The sequence below is a fragment of the Nymphaea colorata genome, chromosome 4, assembly GCF_008831285.2.
Source record: "Nymphaea colorata isolate Beijing-Zhang1983 chromosome 4, ASM883128v2, whole genome shotgun sequence".
NCBI classification, from domain to species: domain Eukaryota; kingdom Viridiplantae; phylum Streptophyta; class Magnoliopsida; order Nymphaeales; family Nymphaeaceae; genus Nymphaea; species Nymphaea colorata.
Genome location: NC_045141.1, coordinates 17074765 through 17098990, shown reverse-complemented (window position 1 = coordinate 17098990; position 24226 = coordinate 17074765). Strand labels below are relative to the sequence as shown.

General features: G+C 38.8%; 2 protein-coding genes across 2 annotated transcripts; one reads left to right on the top strand and one right to left on the bottom strand.

Annotated features, from left to right (window-relative positions):
* Window positions 1-15250: 15250 nt before the first annotated feature.
* LOC116253704 ((-)-alpha-terpineol synthase-like) lies at window positions 15251-15977 on the bottom strand. The gene is made up of 3 exons (XM_031628667.1): window positions 15823-15977; window positions 15559-15747; window positions 15251-15466 (listed from the first exon to the last, which is right to left on the bottom strand). The coding sequence occupies exons 1-3, from the start codon at window positions 15922-15924 to the stop codon at window positions 15281-15283; spliced, it is 477 nt and encodes a 158-aa protein (XP_031484527.1). The 5' UTR covers window positions 15925-15977; the 3' UTR covers window positions 15251-15280.
* A 2065-nt stretch (window positions 15978-18042) lies between these two features.
* LOC116252520 (flocculation protein FLO11-like) lies at window positions 18043-24166 on the top strand. Its single transcript, XM_031626835.2, has 6 exons — window positions 18043-18313; window positions 19404-19596; window positions 20037-20123; window positions 21209-21595; window positions 21741-21903; window positions 22836-24166. Exons 1-6 carry the CDS (start codon window positions 18252-18254, stop codon window positions 23711-23713), a joined length of 1770 nt encoding a protein of 589 aa, XP_031482695.1. The 5' UTR covers window positions 18043-18251; the 3' UTR covers window positions 23714-24166.
* Window positions 24167-24226: the final 60 nt, after the last annotated feature.

The following is a 24226-nucleotide window of genomic DNA, read 5'->3' as shown; positions in this document are numbered from 1 at the left end:
CCATGTTAATCTGGATCTAAATTCATCACGAAACCAACACAATGCTATATGGATCTCACCATGTCTAAGAGTGTTGATTTACACCTCTTAGCATACCAATATACAGTAATATAATTATTCTTTTGAACTAGGATAAACACAAAGTAATATAATCTTTATTTCGAGAATATTCTTTCATAAGGAGCAAAATAAATTCATCTTATAGCATTATAGTGCTACTCTAAAACCATTAGATCTAAAAATCAATGCTCATTATAATATGTTTAGATCTAATATAAACAAGATATAGATCTTGAACAAGTCAAATCAGATCATGCTCCAAAAGTGTGCAATGTTTAGTATGAGATCCAATTTCAACAACTAAATGGATATATAAAATAAAGTTTTGGTCATTTCTAATATCTGCATGGACCCAAAATGACGATGAATATTCGTAAAGCAAGTATAATAACATATACTTGAATTAACATAAATAGTATATGGATTTTTAACCAATATCCAAACAAATTTAGATCTGAATGTATCATGATTCAAACTGAATACACATATGGATCTAGAGCAACAATCAAATCCAAAGTAAAAAGCCAAATGATTGTTTAGATTCAGATCTTACCAATGTGGACTCACATACAATAATATCAACACTATAATTGATATGTATTTAAACAAATAAAGAGGATCCAAATTCAAATCCAATATGAATGTGTTTTAACATAATATCCATATCCAAATACGACACAAGATTTATACCGCCATTGGGTCATGCACACGCAAAATAACAAAATTGCATAAGCATACATATATGTTGCTAACCATTTTTCAGTTTTTGCCAGTTTTGGGGCTCCCACTCATGAAGTAATTTCTAAATTAATTCTATGGCAAGTATAGAACAATAATATATGGAAAGCAACAAGGAGAATAATACATCAGAAGATCTCCAACGACATTATAAGTTTTCACTTTAAATAAGGAAAACTCAATACTAAATTTTAGACCACGAGCTTCCCTTCTCATTTTCAAAGTTATTTTCAGAACCCTTTTTCTGTAATTTTCAATAAGCTTGAGGTCTATATGCAATTGTACATAAAATCTCTGTTTTCTGTCGAAATTGCAAAATAATTTTCTAGAAACCTCTTTCAGAAATTTATAATAACTCTAAGGTTACCTAAAAGTAATTTCTGATAAAGTTCCCAGTTTCATATTAAAATAACTTTCACGAGCCTTTTTTTGGAAAACTTTTTAGCAAAAAATATGCGGGTTTAATTTTTGATAAATTTAACAGCGCTTTTGAGAATAACACATAAATGGTGGACTTTTGTTGTAATTTTCAAACTTAGACTATTAAAGCCATTTTCGCTCGATTTTTCCTCATTTTTCCGCTTGATACTCTCTCTTCTCTCGAGAGCTCCTCTCTCCTCTCACGAAACCCTTTCTTCTTGGGTTTCTTCCCCCGTGCCCTTTTCGCTGTCGTTGTGCGAACCACTGCCGCCGCAACTACGAGGAAGGTGATCTCCTTTGCTCCCACCGCGAGAAAGCAGCAGATTTGCGTCTCTATCGTCGTCGGGAAAGAGGCAGTGGGGAATCTCCGGTTGCGACAGAAGAGAGAAAAAAAGATCGAGAGGGCTCCTCCTCTGATTTTTCTGCGAGAGGCTGGATTAACGCACATGCTGCAATGGCATGCACCACCGGCAGGAATACAAGGCCAAAGCCTGAACTATCATGCTTATGCTCTAGATTAGGATAGTCTAGCATGCTTGCACATTCACGAAACATATACATACTCAGGCATTCATCATAGCATCAGAGACGGAACATCACCTATGTTCAGCCCTTCGTTTTTGCACAACAGCTTCTCATCTGGCTTTTCGCTCAAGAAGATGGCACCTGAAACAGATAGAGAAGAGGAAGAAGAGAGATATTACGGGTTTGCTTCTATGAGGTGCCGTCTAGAGAAATCGATCATTCAATTAGATCAAAGAATAGCTGGGCATATATAGTGCCACCTCATAGGTTTTCCCTTAGCCCAGCGCAGTTACGATGAGTGAGAGATTTTAAGAGAGAATTAAAGCTAATAACTGCAAGTGGACCCCTTGCAGTTACGAGAACATAGGAAGCATGAGAAAAACAGACAGACAAAGAGAGACTTGCTCGCTTCCTATATTGATACAAAGCATTCTCCGCCCTTTTACTTCTTCCTTCTTTGACCTTGGTTGCCTTCTTCTGTGCAGCTGAAGAAGACACTGGAGCAAGTCCCGTGAAGCGAGAAAGCACGAGTAAATCACAAGCAACTCTAACGGGCAAAGAATTATTCTCGGGATTTTGAACGCACCCTTCAAAAGTGAATTAAAATCCATGAAATGAACTCTCGGTTTTACATTTGAAATCCGGGATTACATTTCCACCTTTCCACTGAATTTTTTCGAAAACAAGGATTAGGAATCCACGTCCAACAAACACGCCCTAAGTTTAGGGTTAGGATTGGTGGTTATTGAAAGGGAAAAGGAAAAGAAAACTCACATGAACTTGAAAAATGATGAGCTCCTTTCAAAGAGAAGCCAAACGAGGGAACCAGCTGACCTTGCCTTCGGACTTGGGCAACTCTCTCTGCTTGGTGGAGCAGTGACCGTTGGTTGATAATTGCCATGGGCCTGAATTAGTCTTCGGAAGAGGAGTCGGCAGATCCTCGAGCACATGCACATTTAGCAGCTACAAAGTGGCTGGCTGCTAACAGGGGCAGAACGATTTCACCATGGCCTGCTCTGCAGCAGCCTTCGTGATGGTCGACGCCTCTTCCTACCATGTTAAAAACTAAGGTCTGAATACCTTTGGTTTTTAACATCATAACACTCAAAGCAGTGGGTTCTATTTCCTCCACACTTGCCCATAAAATTAGGCTCCCCCGAGAAATATGAAGACTTGAAGCTTGATGCCTGAGATTATAAGATCTTTTTCATGGAGGCCGGCTGGCCACGACAAATTAAATAACTAAATAAATTTTACGAAAATTTTTTATGCCTACTAGAGGAATCATTCTCACCTTGCAGAGGTGAAAGCTAATTGAAGCGAAGCACATTATTGATCACTTGATTCAAGAATGCCACATACATGTCTATTTTTTAAAAAATTATGTTATACTGATCTTAACTTTTTTGTTTTAATTAAAAAAAATAACCAAATCAAATACTCCATAGTATCCACCTAAAAAAATCATGACATGGGTTCTTTGCAATACTTATTTTTAAGCATTGTTTCAAATTAGAAAGAAAAAAATAACTTTTAGTGCTTGATGGCTTTGAATAAAGAAAAAAAATTGTTTCAATTTTTTTATCATCATGCACAACCTTATTGTACAATAATAGTTAAGTTAAAAGTTATGAGCTTTCCATTGTATATATATATTTGTATATATATCCATTATAAAGCAATCATTATCATGTAGTGGTTTTAACCATCATAATGGTCATGTAGCTTCCCATTTTACACACACACACACATATATATATATATATATATATGAGGACGTAAGATGCTAACATATGTTCTAGCGTCTTTTGTGAAGCTAGAATATGAGGACGTACGACACTCTGAACATATTTCTCCTTTAAAAAGGCAGTTAGCGTCCGTGTTTGCTGGTTTTGTGTTTAATCAAGGACCAGGAAAGCAAAGACAGTTTCCAGCATTGACCGGGACATATATATATCAGTTTCCAGCTTTAAAAAGGTTTGTTTCAATGGTATCAAAACATGGTTCAACACTCAAACCTATAGCTCCACAAAAGTATAAGGTGTGCTTTAAGGAAGATTGATTGTAACATTCCACTTTAAAAAGTTTGATATGGTATCTAACATTGCGAGAAATCTCAAGAAACTCATAAAAGAGGTTGTTAAAGTAGTCAGTCATCGTGATGTCTAACCTTTTCCGAGCTGAAAGCAAAACTATTAAGATCCAAGTTGAGATTCATCAAACCATGGGGCCATATCAAAAAGGATTGATATGAGAGTGGACTACGTCATTATACAATGAGGTGCCAGTGCATCCCAATACAAACTTGAACTTGCTAAACAAGCTTCAATGGAAATAACATCAAAAGGCAAGGTTGAAATTCGACAAAACAATGTAGCACACAATTCCTAAAGGCAGCATTCTTCGGCTTTCATCAATCCCCTTTACTTGAAAGACATCTTTTCCAGCCCAACCGCCGTGAAAAGTTAACGTTCAAATATTCTTTACACCCTCTAGCAGCCAGAGAATTTAAACTTGCTGTTAAGTTATTCTTGAGGCATTTATAAAGAAGCCACCAACCAAGAATGGATTCTTCTTAAAGTACAAAAGGCCACCAATCACCCTCAATATTTGGTTTCAATTGTAAGAAAAATAAAGAAAAAGTGAGATCCTTTTTTACATTCATGGTTTGGTAGATTGGTTTTGAAGGTGTGCCCTTGTAAATTTATGAAGGCATCAAACATTACCTAGGTTAGACAAATGGTGCCCGGTCTTAATTTATTAGTGATATTTTACAAGGCACCCATGCTATATCCAATTGTTAGATGAATAGAAAGAGTATTTTATTTTACCACCTAACAAGAGGGGTGAATTGCCTCCCCCCACATGATTGCTGTCAATCTCTAAGTATGCAGATTTACACAAAGAATGTTTTTGGGTGTGTATCATATGTGTAAATATATGTGTAAATGCTTCTAACAAAAAAAAATTAATACATGGTAACTTCTTATAAAGATGAAAATGAAAATATCAAAAAAATGAAAGTGCCTATGACAGTGATGTAGTGGCTTTAACAATGTAAATAGTGTGTTTTCGACCCCGAATGATGGGGATGCCAATAGATTCAATCCTAATTGGATGTATGATCAATTATACTTATTTTGTCGAATGTTCATATATATTTGGATCATATCCAAATCTGATTTTTAATCTCACGTCTGAACTTGAATCTGACTTATAAACAAAATCTATCATGTAAGTTCAAGCAAGGGTGGCTGAGGGTGTGTTCAAAAAATAACATTCCATATGGTTATCTGTGCTTTTGGAGTGTTTGAAAAGCAGATGCATGTTTGAAGGCCAGAAGCTGAAGTCTTTTGCAGAAAGCAAACAAGGTGTGGGGTAAGTGCTGAACATATCTCTCACGGTTTCACCATAAGCATAAGGAGTTGATGACATGGCTGTTAGTGACCTTTTTGATAGAATTCTTCTGTTGTCTAACTGTAATTGTTGGACTTGCTTGGTATAGGATGTATCACAAGTCAGACAGATGCTGCCTAGAGAATTCTGTAGGATCTTTAGGTTTTGGGGTTTGCTTTCAGTGAGTAGGTGGAGCTCATACATATCATTCATGTGTATAAAAAAGGGAGACACCGTCTCGCGTCGTTCATATGCATTGGCTCGCATAATCATTTCAAATGTGCTTAAGTTTGACATTAATGTTAAATTGTTATGTATTATGATTTATGGAATTTATTGCTTTTGGGATATAAAAGATCTCTTACAAAAGATGAATTAGAAAAAGTGTGCTGATTTGTCACACCTGCTTTTAACATTCTATATCATTTTCGTGCAAAATGTAGATGTAAATCTTGGTCCTCAAAACAATAGAACTCTACCTAAAATGGCGTTACAATGCATAAATAAGATCTTAATAGTCCATGTCATCCTTTTAAGCTTATACAACTCATTTTTGTGTTGATTTCCACAGTGTAAAACATGAAGATGAATAAAGTTTGAGGAAAAATAATGATGGGTCCTTATATATATATATATATATATATATATATATATATATATATATATATATATATATATATATATATATATATATATATATATATATATATATATATATATATATATATATATATATGTGTTAACTTTATTTCTTTTTCATATTGATACTGACCAAGACCCATTTTTTGCAGGAGGATCTGTAAGTTTACTGAAATAGTTTTTGGTTCAAGTTACCAAATAAGAGCATCATTCACACTAAGTCAAACAGTTCTAGTTATAGTAACGTTGAGATTGGAAGCAAGCCAATGTAATTAAACACACTACACAGACTGTGTGCATACATGTGTGTGTGTGTGTGAGAGAGAGAGAGACAGAGAACTAAATTTAATGTATTATTGTGTCCAATTTATTATATGATGATACATAGCATCATAAGTAGGATTCGGTTAATGGGCACCAACATGATTGATAAAGTGGGAAACAGCGACTGGTGGTTTGCTTAGGCAGTTTGGATGAGCTGGACAATAAGAGAGTAGACTCGGTCCATGGACTCATGCTCCAAGACACCGACCTCATCTTCATAGTCGTACATGCATTAGGAGACCCTCGCAATGTTGAGAGTCACGTTCATGAAGGAACGAGAAAAGGCGGTTTGTTGTTGTTGCTCCTGAGCCGAGAGCAGTTCCGTGTTCAGCCCCCTCCATGCATCCCTTAGCAAGTTCACTATGTGTTTTCATGCTTGCTCCTCCGCTACCCTTGCCTCATTCTGTTAAGAATAAGGTTGAAAGGCAACCGTGTGAGAGAGATTCAAGGAAAGAATCCCAAGAAGATCAATTAAAATTAATGATAAAGGAAAAAGAAAAACTTTCCATAAAAATCGGATTTAGTTTCCTATGTTTATCATTGTCAAGATTATAGTGTTAACGATAAGGTTGAAAGGCAACTGTTCTAGAGAAATTCAAGGAAAGAATCTCAGCAAGATCAATCAAAATTAATGATAAAAGAAAAAGAAAATCTTTTCACAAAACTCAGATTTAGTTTTCTATGTTTATCGTTGCCGAGATTACAGAAACTTCAACTATTTAAGCTCGTTCAATGCATTGTGTAACCAAGGCTCATGGTAGCCTTTCATGATGAAAAACCATGCAAATTTAATTAAAAGAATTTTTTCATTGCTGTTTTTTTTTGTTTTGCTTCTTTTTTATTTTTTAACTTGGTATCAAAGCAAGATGCTTGACGAAAAAAAATGAAGCCCATAGGTGGCCTGCAGATGACGAAATACATTGCTGCCTTCTCCATCAAAGAGAAGACTCGATCCTGTGAAAAAAGTCTTGAGGAATCAAACTTAGGTTTTCTGGATCGCTGCCAAAGCACGATCTGGCTTCACAAAAAAATTCATGAAGCAAATTTGGGCTCACCGAATCACTGTCAAAGAGATGACATGATCACCTTTTATAAAGTTCTACAATAAACTTGGAGTTTTAGATCTATCGTCTAATTTGAGGGAGGATGTTAACGATAAAGTTAAAAGGTAAACGTTCTAAAGAAATTCAAGGAAAGAATCTCAGTATGATCAATCAAAATTAATGATAAAGGAAAAAGAAAATCTTTCCACAAAAATCAGATTTAATTTTCCATGTTTATTATTGCCAAAATTATAGGAACTTCAGCTATTTAAACTCGTTCTATGTATTTTGTAACCAAGGCTCATGGTGGCGGTGAAAAACCATGCATGTTTAATGAAAAGACATTAAACTCACCTGTACAACCCACGATTTGAGACATCAATAGTTCACAATCCATTGAAACTTGGAGGGTTACAAATTTACCATTGTATTTTTTAAATATTATTCAAAGCATAATGTTTCGTAAAAACAATTGCCCTAAATCTATTTATGCTTGAGATTGTAAAAAAAAAAAGTATTTTAAACATCTTATACAAATGCATGCGAGTACTTAAGGGGGTATTTAATAAGAAAAACTTGCGTTTTGAAAACACATGTTTTAAAAATTCATGTTGTTGTTAAAAATATATATATATGCAATATGAATATAATTTATAAGTCAAACAATCAAATGGTGGACCAAGTCAAGTTATATTTCTTCAAGTAAGATCATGGTATTACTAAAACACGTGTTTCAAGAATAAAGTGTTGTTTTTTTTATCAAACACTACTTAAAGAGCACAATTAATTTTTTGTTATAAATAAAGTGACAAATTAAAGAAGAAAGAACTTATTTATATAGGAAAAATGAATCATTTACTTTTAAAAAAGTGCCATTTTGTAAAATTAATGTCCACTGTATGGTTTCTGACACTGTTTCTTTTTTAATATGTAAAACAATTGGATGTCTGGCTAGATGTCTTTTTTTTTTAATATAGATGCATAAAAGAAAAATAATTCACTTATAATTTGTGCGAGCCCAAGGCATATGAATGATACGAGTTGGTGTTTCCATTTTGATACACATAAATGATATGTATGATCTTCACCGACTCAGTGTAAATCAGTTATATGGTCAGCAAGATCCGAGGGGTGGAGCTAGTCCGATTGGTAGTGTTGCCCTGCCTCCTGCTCTCCCTCTGTTCACTCAACAATCATCAGCAACCCGAACCAGCGACGGTCAACTGCAGTGCCGATGACCGGTGATGTCTCCCTCTCGCCTTCTCTCGTTTCTCTCCTTGAGTCACTCACTCTTGATCTCTCATTTTCTCAACTGTTTTCTCCTTGTCAGCCACCTATAGTCCGAATGCACCAGTTGCTGCCAATTCCAATTATTTTTAGGAATACACCAGCTGCTGCCAATTCCGATTATTTTTTCCTAATTAAGCATCATCTCAAACTGAAGGGACCCATGTAAAGAAAAAGAAAAACAGAGAAACGGTAGTTATGAGTAGCAGCATTATGCTGCAATACTTTCAAAAACATGACATGTGAAACTTCTGTTTGCCATAATTGCTTTTCAACCCATTGAGTAGACCTAGGAGGAGCACAAGAAATTGAGTAGGAAACACGCGTTTTCATTTCCCTTCGGTGTGTTGTATCGTATGCAACCAATTTTTTTTATCGGATCAAGTCAATTTTCATGTTCCCCAATGGTTTTTGCCTTTTGTGCTTATGATTTTCTAGCTATCTATTCTGTTGCTTATTCCAAATACACAGCCTAGCCTGCTTTCTAGTTGACTGAGAATTGGGTAGTCCTAGTTTTCCTTTATAAAGTTTCATAAATATTTTGTCTATGGGTAGCGAAGTTGATAGCGTAGAGGGAATTGGGTGTGTATGACAAGTTCAGAAAAGGAGGGTGTGATGCTTTACGGCTCCCCCACTTGAGAGGAGAACAAAGCTTCATATGTTTTAATTTATTAAATGACCAGAAATGGGATCTCAAATACTTGAAACAATGGAACTGTTGCTAAGCAAGCGGATGGTTTTCTAAAGAAAAAATGAAAATCACCATAGAACCTTATAATGAACAAACAGTTTTGCATTTCATCTCTGCTTTATCGACTTATTGACTCATGAACCTAGGGGAAACAACAAATGTATGTATCATGGTCCTCAAGAACATGGCATCAGATTCTCAACCATGGTCCTGAAGAACAGAGCATCAAATTCTCGACCATGGTCTTGAAAAACTAGGCATCAGCTTTCGGACCATGGTAGTGTGTGTGTGTATATATATATATATATATATATATATATATATATATATATATATATATATATATATATATATATATATATATATATATAGAGAGAGAGAGAGAGAGAGAGAGAGAGAGAGAGAGAGCAGCCTAGTCCTAGTCCAAGTGTAAAGTGGTAATATCACGAAAATGACACAAAATTACAAGATGAAGACAAATAAAGAACCGTAGGAAAGCCGCAAAATGATAAAAATTGAGGAAAACTTAGGATGACCAACGAGTTTGAGCATGAAGTCAAGCACAGAAGGCAAAATAGTTTAAGAAGAAAGAAACTCAAAACAACCTCAAACCAAAGAAATTGAATAGGTACTCAAACCCATCACCATGAACACAAAATTAACAAAACAAAAGAGTGAGGAGGAAGGAAGAAGTATACACGTTTGCCCATCTTAACAATAACGTAAGGGTCGCTGGATCTCAGATCCCTGACAGCCAGATCCACACCTCTAATCACCACCCTCACCCTCAAGAAGAAATGCATAGTGTGTATGAGAAGTTCAGAAAAGGGCATCATGTTATTTAATGTATCGTCGTGTAAACATCACAAGAAGAAATTTACATACCATAGAGTATATTATTTAATATGTTAAAACAGAGCACGTTCAAAGTAGCTAGGATCATCGTGGCCGGCCCATAACTAAAACCCGCTGCCGACGAGCAAGCATAGTGTGGATACTGAAGTAGACCTGACTGTGGATTATTATGAGCCAGGTGAGTTGGATGTACAAAAAATAAGAGATGGTGCCTGCAATGTCGAAGAGTATCTAATCAAGCACCGGACCTATTAGCTAGCATACAAGTCTTCAGATCCATTTACTTTTGCTACATTAACTTTAGCTTTTGTTTACACAAGAGACATGGTTATGTTGCGTTGGCTGACTTAGGAGAGCCCTGTTTCTTTCTTGAGAACCTTTGCTTTTTTTCCCTCTTTCCCTTTTTAATTCCCCTTTCATTACTCTTCTCTACAACTTCATTTTTTGGCTATTCTAGGCTTGTATCACTGCATATAAAATTTAGTTAAACTGGTAATGTGATTGGAAAAATATTGTTTTAATTGCACGAAAGTACCACCATGCACAAAATGTCGTTCATCATTTCCGTAAGAGGGTAATCTCAATAGTCTCACTTGATGGCTGCCCATGATGGTCGCTCGCACGGCTTAGCCCACTTGCTTTTCGCCTTGCTCTCTTGCATAGGCCGCTAGCCTCACTTGACTGCTGCCCATGCAGCCTCTGTACAACACTTGTGTGGGTAGTCTCCCTTGTACGCGGAGAGGCCTTCGAGAGCGAGCGGGTGGCAATATAACTTCCCTAGTGTGCTGAGGAGGCGCCCTCTACTTTGCTTGGGTGCTAGATAGCCTCCCTTGCACGTTGGCTAGCTTCTCAAAATGATAAGGAGGCGCCCCCCATCTGGTCCCAAACGGCGAGGGTACTGCCAACTCTCGGCCACCTTCGCCAAGCGAGGGTTGGGTTGTATCAAATTCACCCCCTAAGAAAGAGCCTGCCCTCACGCTTTGCGCGATCTAGCTCATCACTGAAGCGACCAGCGTTCTTCAAGTGAGGCTCTTTTCCTTGGTTGAGGGCCACCAGGATCCCAAGGAAAGTGACCCAACTCCTCGTCCTGGTATCTTTCTCATCTCCGCTTCTACCCAGCAGCGTAATTCCCCTCCTTGCCGTTGTGGGGTTGACCTGTTTGGGTGAGATGAAGGTGGCCCTTTTGACTGCCACGAATATGGGTGAAGCTGCTATAGAACATGAATGATTGCCTCCCTGTGATAGCGTTACCCGCTGCAAACCCTCTAGGATGATAGTGGAGGTCTGCTGTCCCAGCTTGGACAGCAACTCTACCTCTTGCAGTCCTTTACGCTCGAAGTCCCAGCCGGTTAGGAAGAGCGTAGGTTTATGAGGGGCCTTTAGAAAGGACAGGGATCCCACCTCTGCTTCTTGCAATCTTATTCCCCCGGGCTCGAGATTTTTGGGTTAGGGGTGTTGGTGTTCAGCTGGCCGAAGTCATAACGCGATCTTTGCTAGTGATCGTGGCTTGTAACTTCCTGCAGCAGGAGCACAGTCTATACCGCACGCCCATAAGCCCTCGGTCGCCTTTGTTTTATTGGTATTCTCAGATCCTCCTACCTTGGCCACCGAGAACACGACCATCTGAGAACGCGTGGGGATTGAGCTAGTGTCAAGCTGAGGATTACGCTGCAGTTTCTCAGCCACTTCAACCGATTTCAAGCGTTGGAACGGGTGAATTCCTTGTTGTAAACCTGCTGTAGCATGGCACAAGGCCATTGCTTCTTTCTCATCTACTGTCACCATACCCTTGCCCGTAAGCCACACCGGATAGTTCAATCTTATGCCCTGCTCCTCCTTTGTTTCAGTTGGGGCCTGTTTTCTCCCCTCGGCAGACATGACAGTAGACTGTCCATCATTCCGTTCAAAGACACTCTTCAGAGTCGTTTTAGGAGAACGAGGGCACTGAGAAAATTTGCTCAGGGGGGATATGCTCTCGGTGTGGGAGTCCTGCAGAGTCTGAACCTCCCTTTCAGTCCCACCTTTTTTTGCAGCTAGATGCTAGATTTTCCTCACTAGCTGAAATATCCAGGCGTTTTGTTCCCCTGTTTCACCCTCAACCAGTCGTAGTAGGCTCTCGTAGAAAGAGGAATTCTCTTCTCTCCGGTCACACGGGGGGACACTTTGCTCTCGGTACGACCGGAAACGAGGTCAGAATCATCTTCACAAGCTTGCCGGACATTTCTCTGTGTTTTCCGGCGCGGATGTTTAACTTTTGGTGAGTTCTGTAACTAAGAAATTTGGGTTGATAATAACAGTTTACTTATTTACCATTATATGTTGAGGAACTTGCTGTATGCACCTTTTTCCTTTTGTTCCTATTCAAAGTTGCCTAACTTTCTTCACATCAATTAGCTATACCTAAATTTGATACTTTGACTTCTTGATTCTATAATCTCCACGATAAAAATAACTGTCTCAGTGTGAAAGCGTCCCATGGAAGGGGTTGAAAGCAGACCGAGCTCTATGCCCTTTCTTTCTGGGTAGGGCAAAATGTGAAGGGGCTTCTAATTAATTTAGTTCTGTGTCTAGAAGTAACAGCAAACCACATAACCACTTCATGTGATATGTTAACCACTTAGAAGTAACCACTTGCTGTATGTCATACCTGATTCGCAGCCAGCAGTCCTCCTGTAACATAAACTTCGAGTGATCCAAGAGCATTCTTTAAATTTGCAAAAGAATTGGTTAATCATTTTAACCACTTAGAAGTAACCACTAGTGATCACCATACGTATCATTTATGTGTATCAAAATGGAAACACCAACTCGTATCGTTCATGGTCTAAAGGGCGCCTCCTTATCATTTTGAGAAGCTAGCCAACGTGCAAGGGAGGCTATCTAGCACCCAAGCAAAGTAGAGGGCGCCTCCTCAGCACACTAGGGAAGTTATATTGCCACCCGCTCGCTCTCGAAGGCCTCTCCGCGTACAAGGGAGACTACCCACACAAGTGTTGTACAGAGGCTGCATGGGCGGCAGTCAAGTGAGGCTAGCGGCCTATGCAAGAGAGCAAGGCGAAAAGCAAGTGGGCTAAGCCGTGCGAGCGACCATCATGGGCAGCCATCAAGTGAGACTATTGAGATTACCCTCTTACGGAAATGATGAACGACATTTTGTGCATGGTGGTACTTTCGTGCAATTAAAACAATATTTTTCCAATCACATTACCAGTTTAACTAAATTTTATATGCAGTGATACAAGCCTAGAATAGCCAAAAAATGAAGTTGTAGAGAAGAGTAATGAAAGGGGAATTAAAAAGGGAAAGAGGGAAAAAAAGCAAAGGTTCTCAAGAAAGAAACAGGGCTCTCCTAAGTCAGCCAACGCAACATAACCATGTCTCTTGTGTAAACAAAAGCTAAAGTTAATGTAGCAAAAGTAAATGGATCTGAAGACTTGTATGCTAGCTAATAGGTCCGGTGCTTGATTAGATACTCTTCGACATTGCAGGCACCATCTCTTATTTTTTGTACATCCAACTCACCTGGCTCATAATAATCCACAGTCAGGTCTACTTCAGTATCCACACTATGCTTGCTCGTCGGCAGCGGGTTTTAGTTATGGGCCGGCCACGATGATCCTAGCTACTTTGAACGTGCTCTGTTTTAACATATTAAATAATATACTCTATGGTATGTAAATTTCTTCTTGTGATGTTTACACGACGATACATTAAATAACATGATGCCCTTTTCTGAACTTCTCATACACACTATGCATTTCTTCTTGAGGGTGAGGGTGGTGATTAGAGGTGTGGATCTGGCTGTCAGGGATCTGAGATCCAGCGACCCTTACGTTATTGTTAAGATGGGCAAACGTGTATACTTCTTCCTTCCTCCTCACTCTTTTGTTTTGTTAATTTTGTGTTCATGGTGATGGGTTTGAGTACCTATTCAATTTCTTTGGTTTGAGGTTGTTTTGAGTTTCTTTCTTCTTAAACTATTTTGCCTTCTGTGCTTGACTTCATGCTCAAACTCGTTGGTCATCCTAAGTTTTCCTCAATTTTTATCATTTTGCGGCTTTCCTACGGTTCTTTATTTGTCTTCATCTTGTAATTTTGTGTCATTTTCGTGATATTACCACTTTACACTTGGACTAGGACTAGGCTGCTCTCTCTCTCTCTCTCTCTCTCTCTCTCTCTCTCTCTCTCTATATATATATATATATATATATATATATATATATATATATATATTATATATATATATATATATATATATATATATATATATATATATATATATTATATATATATATATATATATATATATATATATATATATACACACACACTACCATGGTCCGAAAGCTGATGCCTAGTTTTTCAAGACCATGGTCGAGAATTTGATGCTCTGTTCTTCAGGACCATGGTTGAGAATCTGATGCCATGTTCTTGAGGACCATGATACATACATTTGTTGTTTCCCCTAGGTTCATGAGTCAATAAGTCGATAAAGCAGAGATGAAATGCAAAACTGTTTGTTCATTATAAGGTTCTATGGTGATTTTCATTTTTTCTTTAGAAAACCATCCGCTTGCTTAGCAACAGTTCCATTGTTTCAAGTATTTGAGATCCCATTTCTGGTCATTTAATAAATTAAAACATATGAAGCATTGTTCTCCTCTCAAGTGGGGGAGCAGTAAAGCATCACACCCTCCTTTTCTGAACTTGTCATACACACCCAATTCCCTCTACGCTATCAACTTCGCTACCCATAGACAAAATATTTATGAAACTTTATAAAGGAAAACTAGGACTACCCAATTCTCAGTCAACTAGAAAGCAGGCTAGGCTGTGTATTTGGAATAAGCAACAGAATAGATAGCTAGAAAATCATAAGCACAAAAGGCAAAAACCATTGGGGAACATGAAAATTGACTTGATCCGATAAAAAAAATTGGTTGCATACGATACAACACACCGAAGGGAAATGAAAACGCGTGTTTCCTACTCAATTTCTTGTGCTCCTCCTAGGTCTACTCAATGGGTTGAAAAGCAATTATGGCAAACAGATGTTTCACATGTCATGTTGAGGGCGCCTCCTTATCATTTTGAGAAGCTAGCCAACGTGCAGTTTTTGTGTTGGCAGTTTCTGTGAATTGAGACAGATCAAACACATGTGATGGTCTAATCTGATGATTCAAATGCACACATGAGTAACATGAAAAGACAACCACTGGTGGATATAAAGAGAGAGAGTATTGAATTTATGTATTAACCCTTAATGGGCATCAACATGGTTGAAAGTGGGAGACGAGACGAACTATGACAAGTTGATGATGTGGGACTGAGACTGCAGCTGCTGGATTGCTTGTTCCTCGTTTTGTGGGAGGAAGTAGTCAGGGAGGAGAATAGGGCCGGTCATGGCAGCCCGGTTGTTGCTCAGATATTCCTCAAGCATTGGTTTCTGTTCAGCATGGCACCACCTTGCTCTGCACACACTCGCCCACTGCCCAAGAGTAGAAGAGAGCAAATCCATTACAGAATTGAAGCTAATATATTGAATAGTAGAAGAGAGATTAGATAGAGAAAGTGCTGTACCGCTCTCCTCATGTGTGAAGTGATATCACGGCCAAAGTGTTGGACCGCTCTCTTCATGTGTGAAGTGATATCACGAACAGTGTAGCTAATCTGGTTGGTTGTGTTGTAGACAAAGCGTTGGAGGATGTTCTCAGTGGTGGCCATCAAGTAGGAGACCCTGTCTGCAAGTCTGGTTCTTTGTCTCTCAATCTGCCATTTTCGTGTCCATCACATTATCATACCAAAATGAACAAAATAATACAAATGACAAGCATGAAAAATTACCGTTGAGGCGCTGAAAATGGACTGGATGAAGCCATAGCTTGGCTGGTATCTGGAAGGCCTCCTTTGAGCAGAGAAAACACGGGAGGCAAGATGAGAAGCCATTAGAATCAATCTGCCGTTCTGTGTCCACCAAAGCGTGCTACGCTGCCACGGGCACAACACGAAGGAAGAAATTTGACACAAACAATTGACCAATACACAGAATAAACCAATGCCCGCAGCAAAGACGAAGATGTTAAGGGATACTCTCACTTTTTATGCGTTCATGCGTGGGAGGGAGTTTCCTTCTTCCGAAAAAAGTCTGAGAAAGAAGAAGATACATAAAAGCATTAAATTTCCACTTTAAGTTATTTAAACTTCTAGACGTGGTTTACATTATTAATTTTGGCAAACCTTTAAATCAATATTTTTATTAGGCACTCTATCTCCAAGTTTTTGGTATTTTCATGGCTATTGATCTTGAAGTACCATAGAACTCTAGATATACATAGCCCATTCCCCAATCTCATCAACAAACTTCGTAGAGCAGACGTATATGGTATCCCATCTCGGTTCAAACTTCTTTAGATTTTTTTCAACGTAAGCCCATGGATAAGGCTTGTACTTAATCCATAATCTCTTACCTCACGTAATCTGATGGGGATCATCTAGACCACCCATGAAAGGAGACAAGCGGTTTCTTTTAAGAAAGCTCATTTCCTTCTTTCTCTTTATCTCCCCTCCCATTAAAAGGGGATTTTAGACATTTGAAGAAACAGCTTATACTTAATGTCTACCCAAATAAGAATGAAACCATATGAACCGCACCATCTGATTTGATTAGATGACTCAGGTTAATGGAGGCCTTATCTCTTTTTTTCTGTTCCACCTTCTCTCTTTTTCTGTTCCTGCTTTATCATCCTGAAAAGAGGGGCATATAAGGGGTCGAGTCTCGACCAGTGAAGACTGAAGATGCCATTTAAATGAGGTCACAAGTTAGACCATGTTATGTTGGAGCACCCGAAAAATTATAATTGCCAACACAAAAACTGCTTGTCACTTTTACGTTAAAAGAAGGTCATCACTGCCCTTGACTTTATTCTATGTGATACTTTATCCAATGTCAAAAACCAGTGACAAAAATAAGAGTTGAATCAGAAATATTTAAGAAATATTTTTGAAACGTATCCAATATTATGAATATAAGGTGGCCCTCCCTTTTCCTATTTGCAGCAAGGGGCCCTTCAAATATATGCACCTACCAGGCTACCACCCTTAAAAACTTTTAAGACTCTAAACATAGTAGTTTGTGTGAACTTTGTTCTTCCACTGCAATAAAATGCAAACAAACCCAACTAAGACTTGGTAAACTAATTATTTATGTACTCTTCACATAAAAAATATATGAATGGTAAGTGAATCTTTGGTTTAACTAGTGTTTGGCATGAGATTTTCTAAACCATGTCTTATACTTAGGGATCCAAATCCATAGGTCCAATCCAAGTACCTAATGCGATGTTGGATATGACACTTTAGTATCATCTGACTCAAAGCCTGTCGAATTTGTTGATGGAAGTATCGCCATGCCCGACCCGTTGGAACCGGACATAGAGAAAGAGGAGCATGATGGTGTTTGACACGTGTGATGACCCAACGGTTACCTTTGAATGATAGTTGAGGGGAAGGGAGAGAGGAGAGGCAAAGGCCAAAGGGGAGGGAATATTTCTGCATTCATTCGGTCGTGCACGAGAAAGATAAGAGACAAGGAAGAGAGAGAGAGAGGTTATAGATATGTGTTATAGAAATAATTTGCAAAGGCCAAGCTCATATCCTAAAAAATAATTTGCATCAGATACATGTTTCTATAACAAGCGCAGGAATTTCTTTTTTTCGTTTTTATCTTTCATTTTGTTATCTAATTCCGATATGTGTTGTAGAAAGCCAAAATTTGCGCTGATGACTCGGGTTGGGCCGATACCAAATTGGACTCAATTGATTTGGTTTAAATGGACTACAATATCTGGATCTGATGGACGCCTCTACGTCTACGGACTACGTAGAACTGTTCGGTCTCCTCGATGACATTCGATAAATTTGAAACGATACATAAAACTGATTCAGATTTATTTGGATTTCAACTCGGTTGGTCCCACTAGGAACTGTAAGTCTGGAGCCAAGTGGATTCGGATTCTGCGGGATATCCAACTTGGACGCAAAGAAGGTTTCATCTCCACCGACGTGCCAAAATTGTTTCGTGATCTTTTCGCTCGGAGATTTCCGCGAACCGGATTTTCTCGCATTAGTTTGTGAACTTGGTAGATTAAACCCTGATTCAGGCAAATCTCCGTATATCAAGATTTTCTGAGTCCTGTCTGGCTCAATGAAACCCCTCCCAAGGGTTTAGGGTTTTTGTTGCAGACGCGGGAGAGGGAAGGGAGAGAGAGAGAGAGATGATGGAGGTGAAGAAGAAAGGGCTCATAAGCGAGGAAGATGTTTCCTTGATTCTGAGAAGGTACAAACTCGATTTTTTCCTATTTCTTCTTCTATTTTGTCCAAGCGTTTGATAGAGGTTCATGGTTCGACATGATCTTCATTCTCGCGTTCGCGAGAGAACCCGAATGCGTTTGGACGAGCAACACGAGCTTCTACCCAGTTTGGCGGAGATCGCGTAGATTTGTTAGATTGCTAGGTTTGACGAAAGATGGAGAACGGGAACGACCATCGCAGGTGGTAAGAGGACAATGTGAAGGGTGTCAAGTTGACGACAATGTGAAGGGTGTCAAGTTGAAGATCCTTATCAACTCACGTCTCTGCCATTCTGTTGCCCGAGCTTTCTCTTGGCCTTGTCCTCCTAAGGCGGGCTTACCGTCAATTCAAAAGGAAAAATAAAGCATGGTAATGCATAGATGTTCGGGTGAGGAGATGCGAATAGATGAGGAACGTTTGGGATTCCGTAGGAAGTTACTACATTTCTGGACGTCCTCGGCCCATCAGGTTTCTGGTATTTGTACCTGAAGGCGTTCTCAGGAGACCAATATGAAACGAATTAATACGTGAATTCTATATGAACGGGATAGTATAACAATTTCGTTGGTGCTTGTGCCAATTGAAATTGAATAGAGATAGCCAGATGGGCAGTCTGAATGTTCCTTATTTGAGTTTGTTGTGCGGATCCACTGTTGCACCAAGTTCGCGACTTGCCTGAATTTTTTTTATCTCATGCGAGAAGGAGACGATCAGTTATTGTGAAGTCGTATTACGCAATTTGTAAGGGAATTAAACGCTCTGTTTTGAATTTAGCAGTAGGTCATGGAAAAATCTATTTTTAATGTAAACATCTCTGCAAAATAGTGTGCATTTGTTATGGTTATCAATACAGGTACATGTCATGATGAGCAGAATAGAATCCCATTCTCTGTTGATTTTTCTTCGCTTTCTGTTTGTTTTCTCTTGTAAGATACTGCAAAATTTGGGGAAGATATCGTCTATGTGTTGGAGGACTCACTTAAATATCATTTTCTTCTTATGGGATGCATGATGACGATGGTAATTGTTATCTTGCTTGTTTTCACTCTTATGTATGTTTTTCTCTTAATGTATAGGTATACAGCGACAACAATACTTGCTCTTCTGCAGGAAGTTGCTCAGTTTCCTGGGGTAAAAATTGATTGGAATGCACTGGTTAAGAAGACCTCTACTGGAATTTCAAGTGCAAGGGAATATCAGATGCTATGGCGCCATTTGGCTTATCGTCACTCTTTGGTACAGAAGTTAGAAGAGGGCGCTGAGCCTCTGGTGAGCATTCCAAAACAATCATCCATTCTTAATTCTATGGTAGTTTGGTTCAGATTGCTTTTAATTTATACTGTATTTTGCTTTTAGCATTTGCTGATCGAGTTGATATTTATGAGTTAAATATGATTTTTTCTGAACTTAGGATTTTCTGATTTCATTAACACCATCTAGAACCTGTATACATTGTATTTTGACATTTATATTGGACATACATGAATCATGAATGTGTAAGATGGACCTTCTCACTTAAATTGTTCTGTTGCTGGTTATGGAAAGCGTATGCCACATGTTGGTTGTTGTTCTCAAAGTATGCTTTATGGTTGCTGGTCCGTTTCTTCTTTCATTAAAGCAAAAATATCGATTTTTGATGTTTTGTTGCATGGATTCATTGTGGATGAGCTGCTAACAATGGTGGTTTTACAAATGCGTGTGCTGTATAGGATGACGATAGTGACTTGGAATTCGAAGTAGAAACTTCTCCTGCTGTTAATAATGAAGCTTCTACAGAAGCTGCAGCATGTGTTAAGGTAAGTCACAACCGATACACGCTAGATGGTTTCCCTTAGCTATTAGTTATTATGTTCAAGTATGCTGGTGATAAGGATTCCATGCTGCCATCAGTTTCATGTGCCTGGCATTCCTGTTAGCCTTCAATTTATTTCTTTAGCTGCCTGTTGTAAAGTTCTATGAATCCTAGTAGTTATGTACACTTAGATTAACTGTTCAGGAATCCTGGGAGTAGTACTCTGTTTTATACCTTCAACTTACTCTGCATGTTTATCTGCTGAGTTGCAGCATGAGAATGATTTGGCACATGCTTAATGCCTCTGCTATTTGTTACCTTCTCCAGTTTTCTTGAGTTCTTACATTCTAATAATTGTGGTGTTCATGTGTTGCATAACAAAGGCAAAATTCTTCTTCATGGTAGGTGGAGAACGTTATCATACAAAAAAAAAGGAAGAAAAAGGAAAACCAGTTACAGAAGACAAAAAGAAGAAACTGGGAACAAAATTGCAACTTGCCACAATATTTGCATTGTTCATACCGGTGTTATAAAAATCAGCTGGAAATTGGCCAATTCTAATCTAATTGGTGGCAAACCAATTTAATTTGGCGTCCATAAAGGGATACTGCATGTCATTTTTTAATTATGTTTAAAGATTTTAATGTTTTTCTTATTGTTGGATGGTTTTAATATATTTTCCATTTATTTTTTAAAAAATAAATATTATATATATATATATATATTATATATTGCTGATTCACAATTGATTCAGCTGAATTCACTAATTCACTCAATCAACTACCTGGCTGGTTTGATTCAGATTCAGATTCTCATGAGAGTAATGAGACTACTTCATGCCATTCAGATGAACAATTACGTTAAAATATAAATGGTTTTCTAATATCTGCAAGTTAAAATAACTTCCCATGAGTTCATTTTCCAAATTGAAAGATGACACTAAAGCAAAAGAAATGTACATAAAAGGCATCACATCCTATGTGTGAACGATGAGCTAACGAATTAATTGCAAGGCTCTTAAACCATTTAAATCCTCATCCGCTAATCTAGAAACCTAAAGTTTGATGGTAAAGCTGGTTTCCTTCTCAGGTCTTGATTGCATCTGGCATGCCTGGTGACTCGGTTGCTCCGAATTCAACCTTGGAAGCGCCTTTGACAATAAATATACCTAATACTGGTCAAACATTAGGTAACCAGTCAAGCAGTAAGAATCCTTCTCGCCCTATCCAAGGCATGAACATCACCATTCCAGTTTCTGTTCAGAAGCAACCATTGCCAGCTGCATCATGTGGGGAATCACTGGAAGGCAATGGGTCAACAGCATCGGGTCAGACAGCAAGGAGAAAGAGGAAATTGTGGACAGAAGATGAGGACAAAGAACTTATTGCAGCTGTGCAGAAATGTGGTGAAGGAAATTGGGCAAACATACTGAAAGGAGATTTTAAGCATGACAGAACTGCATCGCAGCTCTCTCAGGTTGTTTTTGTGCCTTACTTCTGAAAGTTTCTCTTGATTGATATATACTTTTCAGGGCATTAAGTTATGTCCTAGTGCATGTTTGGCATTTCTAATTGGCGCTGGAACTGGAATAGATGCTAATTGGTCTGTAATACTTTCACAGAGGTGGGCTATCATCAGGAAACGCCAAGCTAACTCAAATTTAACAGCTGTTGGCAACTCCACCAGTTCAGGTCTCTCTGATGCACAGTTGGCTACACGGCAAGCAGTTTCAATGGCTCTCAACATGTCAATGTCTAACAGTATCTCGTCCATGTCTTCATTTGGTACTCTTCTTTTGACTATTGTTGAGAGAAAAACACTTAAAATTCATTAATATTCCGCTTAGTTGTCTATTGACCATGTAAATGAATCCTTGGTCCTGTTGGCACATTGGAACAGAAACTGCACAAACTAAACGTGAAGGTATTTGATACTAGCTTGGGAAAGTTCAGTTAGGACTTATGGACTTATCATGGATCAGTTGGTGGATAGGGTTTTTTTAGTTGAAAGAGACTTCTTCCAGCAGGGTTCTGCAAGCCTGTTTTAACATTGCAGCTGTTCATGAAGATGCAAGATGAATGTCGTTGTAGGTTTGGTCTTTTTCCATGAAAGATGAAAGAAGTCCATATGACAATGAGGGCCTTGAATGTAGTGCACGCGAACTCCAGACCTCCATTTTGAGTCTGCTGTCTGAGCGGCCCATGGTTTTGGCCACATGCTACTTAGTTGCATGTTTGCTCAGACGTGAAATGGAAAGACATAATTATGCTAGGATGTATCCCCACTTACTTCTTATAAGGTGTCTTTTCCCTTGACAGTGGCTTGCTCAGTCATTTTCTATTTCTGAGGATGAATAATGCAGACAGCAGGACGAAGCTTAGGAGGATGACTTGGTTGATGCGAAATTATTTTGCATTTTCTCCCATTGTTGAGGGCACTTTTTGAGTAGATTTTGTTTATGTTAGGAAAAGCTTTTTTTTTTTTTTTTTCATTCGCTGGTAAGTAAGACCTTTCCTGGATCCCCATTTGTCAGGTTCCTAGTGCTTGAGTGTCTGGAACATGTACATCTTTTCTACATGGATGCTGTGTAATTTGTCACAACATGCTGTCTAATTTGAAATCTTTATGCAACCTATGGAAATGGGAAAGTTGTGTCATGTAATCTTGAATGACAAACAGGTTGAGACAGGTATAATGACTTATTATCTCTTAACAGGCACCCCTTTGAATTCTTCTGCTCAACCAGCAACTCCTGCTGGAGTGGCCTCGGTGTCAGCCCAACAATCGGAACAAGGAGTCAAATTAGAAGCTACGCAACAGGCAGTGCAGCCATCTCCACAAGCTGGTGTTCAAAGGTCAGTACCATCACAGACTGCCAAGGTTAAGCCGGTCCCCAAAAAATCCTCAGCTCAACCAAAAACTTCTAGTGGGCCTACGCCCAATCCTCTAGTTCAGGCAGCTGCAGTAGCCGCAGGAGCTCGAATAGGTACAGCCTCAGATGCTGCATCTTTATACACTGCGGGTCAGTGTAGGAACACTGTTCATGTAAGGCCTGGAGGAGTCCCTCTTGCCAAACCAATTCCCCCGGGTCCAAAAGCGTCAGGCTTGAGTGCAACTGCTCCCAGACCAACAAATGTACACTACATACGGACTGGCCTAGCTTCAACATCACCTGTTTATTCTGGCGCTCTCACTAGTGTGCAGAGGTCTGCTAGTGGTTCAGGAAGAGTGGCACCAGTGAGTCCAAGTTCTACAGCAGGCGCACCTTCAGCTTTGAGCACTCCTAACCAAACCATATCGCAGATACCCAAGTCCTCTAGCACACCAAATAACACCTCATCTGGAACTTCTGGTGGGGAATCTATGTCTCAGGATGTTGGGGACAGAAGTGCAGGGGGAGTGAAGTCAGAGAGCTCGTCTGAAGAACTCAGGATGCTTGAGCAGCCGTGTCTTCCGACCCCTGACTCTATTGAGAACCAACCTGTCTCGGAGGATTCAAATGAATTGAAGATCTCAGAGGAAAAAGCGGTTGCTGACATTGTCGACCATGAAGTGGAAAATGGGGAGACACAGCTTCAGAATGCCGATCCATGAACTTGCAGCCTTACAGTGGAATTTTGCAATATCAAATTCCCTTGCTGTGGTTAAGTACTGGGATAATTTCATGGAGTTAAGTGAAGTGAACAGGTGTTCATGTTGATTCCTAAGAACCAGTAATCGGTTTCTTCGTGACTGGTTTTTATAAGATTCAAGGGGGAAAAAAGCCGGAAATTTTGTTGACATCAAGCTCTAAAATATTGTACTGTTGCCGAAAAGAGCAGCTTAAATGATCGTTCTTGTCAAATGAAGTTAATGATAATGTAAAGTTTGTGAAAAGAATGGCCCTGCCATTTCCACGGCTCCACCTGCTAGAAGCAAGCTAAGTCGTCTAGCTTTCTCCATCTTTTTCTGTTTTCGCAAATCTGATATGTAAAGTAAAATTTATGTTATGAAGTTGATTATAAATGGTGTTGTGCAAAACATGCGCTTAGTTTTGTATTCTTGCAATTCTATAATTGTGAATAAAGAAATAAAGTCTAAACAAGTAGTCATTCAACTTTTGATCTA

Excerpts from the sequence above, each read along its gene's own strand:
- LOC116253704 (XM_031628667.1), bottom strand. The coding sequence starts at position 15,924 with ATGGCTTCTCATCTTGCCTCCCGTGTTTTCTCTGCTCAAAGGAGGCCT. Across the intron at positions 15,748-15,822 it reads CCATTTTCAGCGCCTCAACG|ATTGAGAGACAAAGAACCAG; the intron begins GTAATTTTTCAT and ends CGAAAATGGCAG. Across the intron at positions 15,467-15,558 it reads CTTCACACATGAGGAGAGCG|TGGGCGAGTGTGTGCAGAGC; the intron begins GTACAGCACTTT and ends ACTCTTGGGCAG.
- LOC116252520 (XM_031626835.2), top strand. The coding sequence starts at position 18,252 with ATGATGGAGGTGAAGAAGAAAGGGCTCATAAGCGAGGAAGATGTTTCC. Across the intron at positions 18,314-19,403 it reads GTTTCCTTGATTCTGAGAAG|GTATACAGCGACAACAATAC; the intron begins GTACAAACTCGA and ends CTTAATGTATAG. Across the intron at positions 20,124-21,208 it reads AAGCTGCAGCATGTGTTAAG|GTCTTGATTGCATCTGGCAT; the intron begins GTAAGTCACAAC and ends TTTCCTTCTCAG.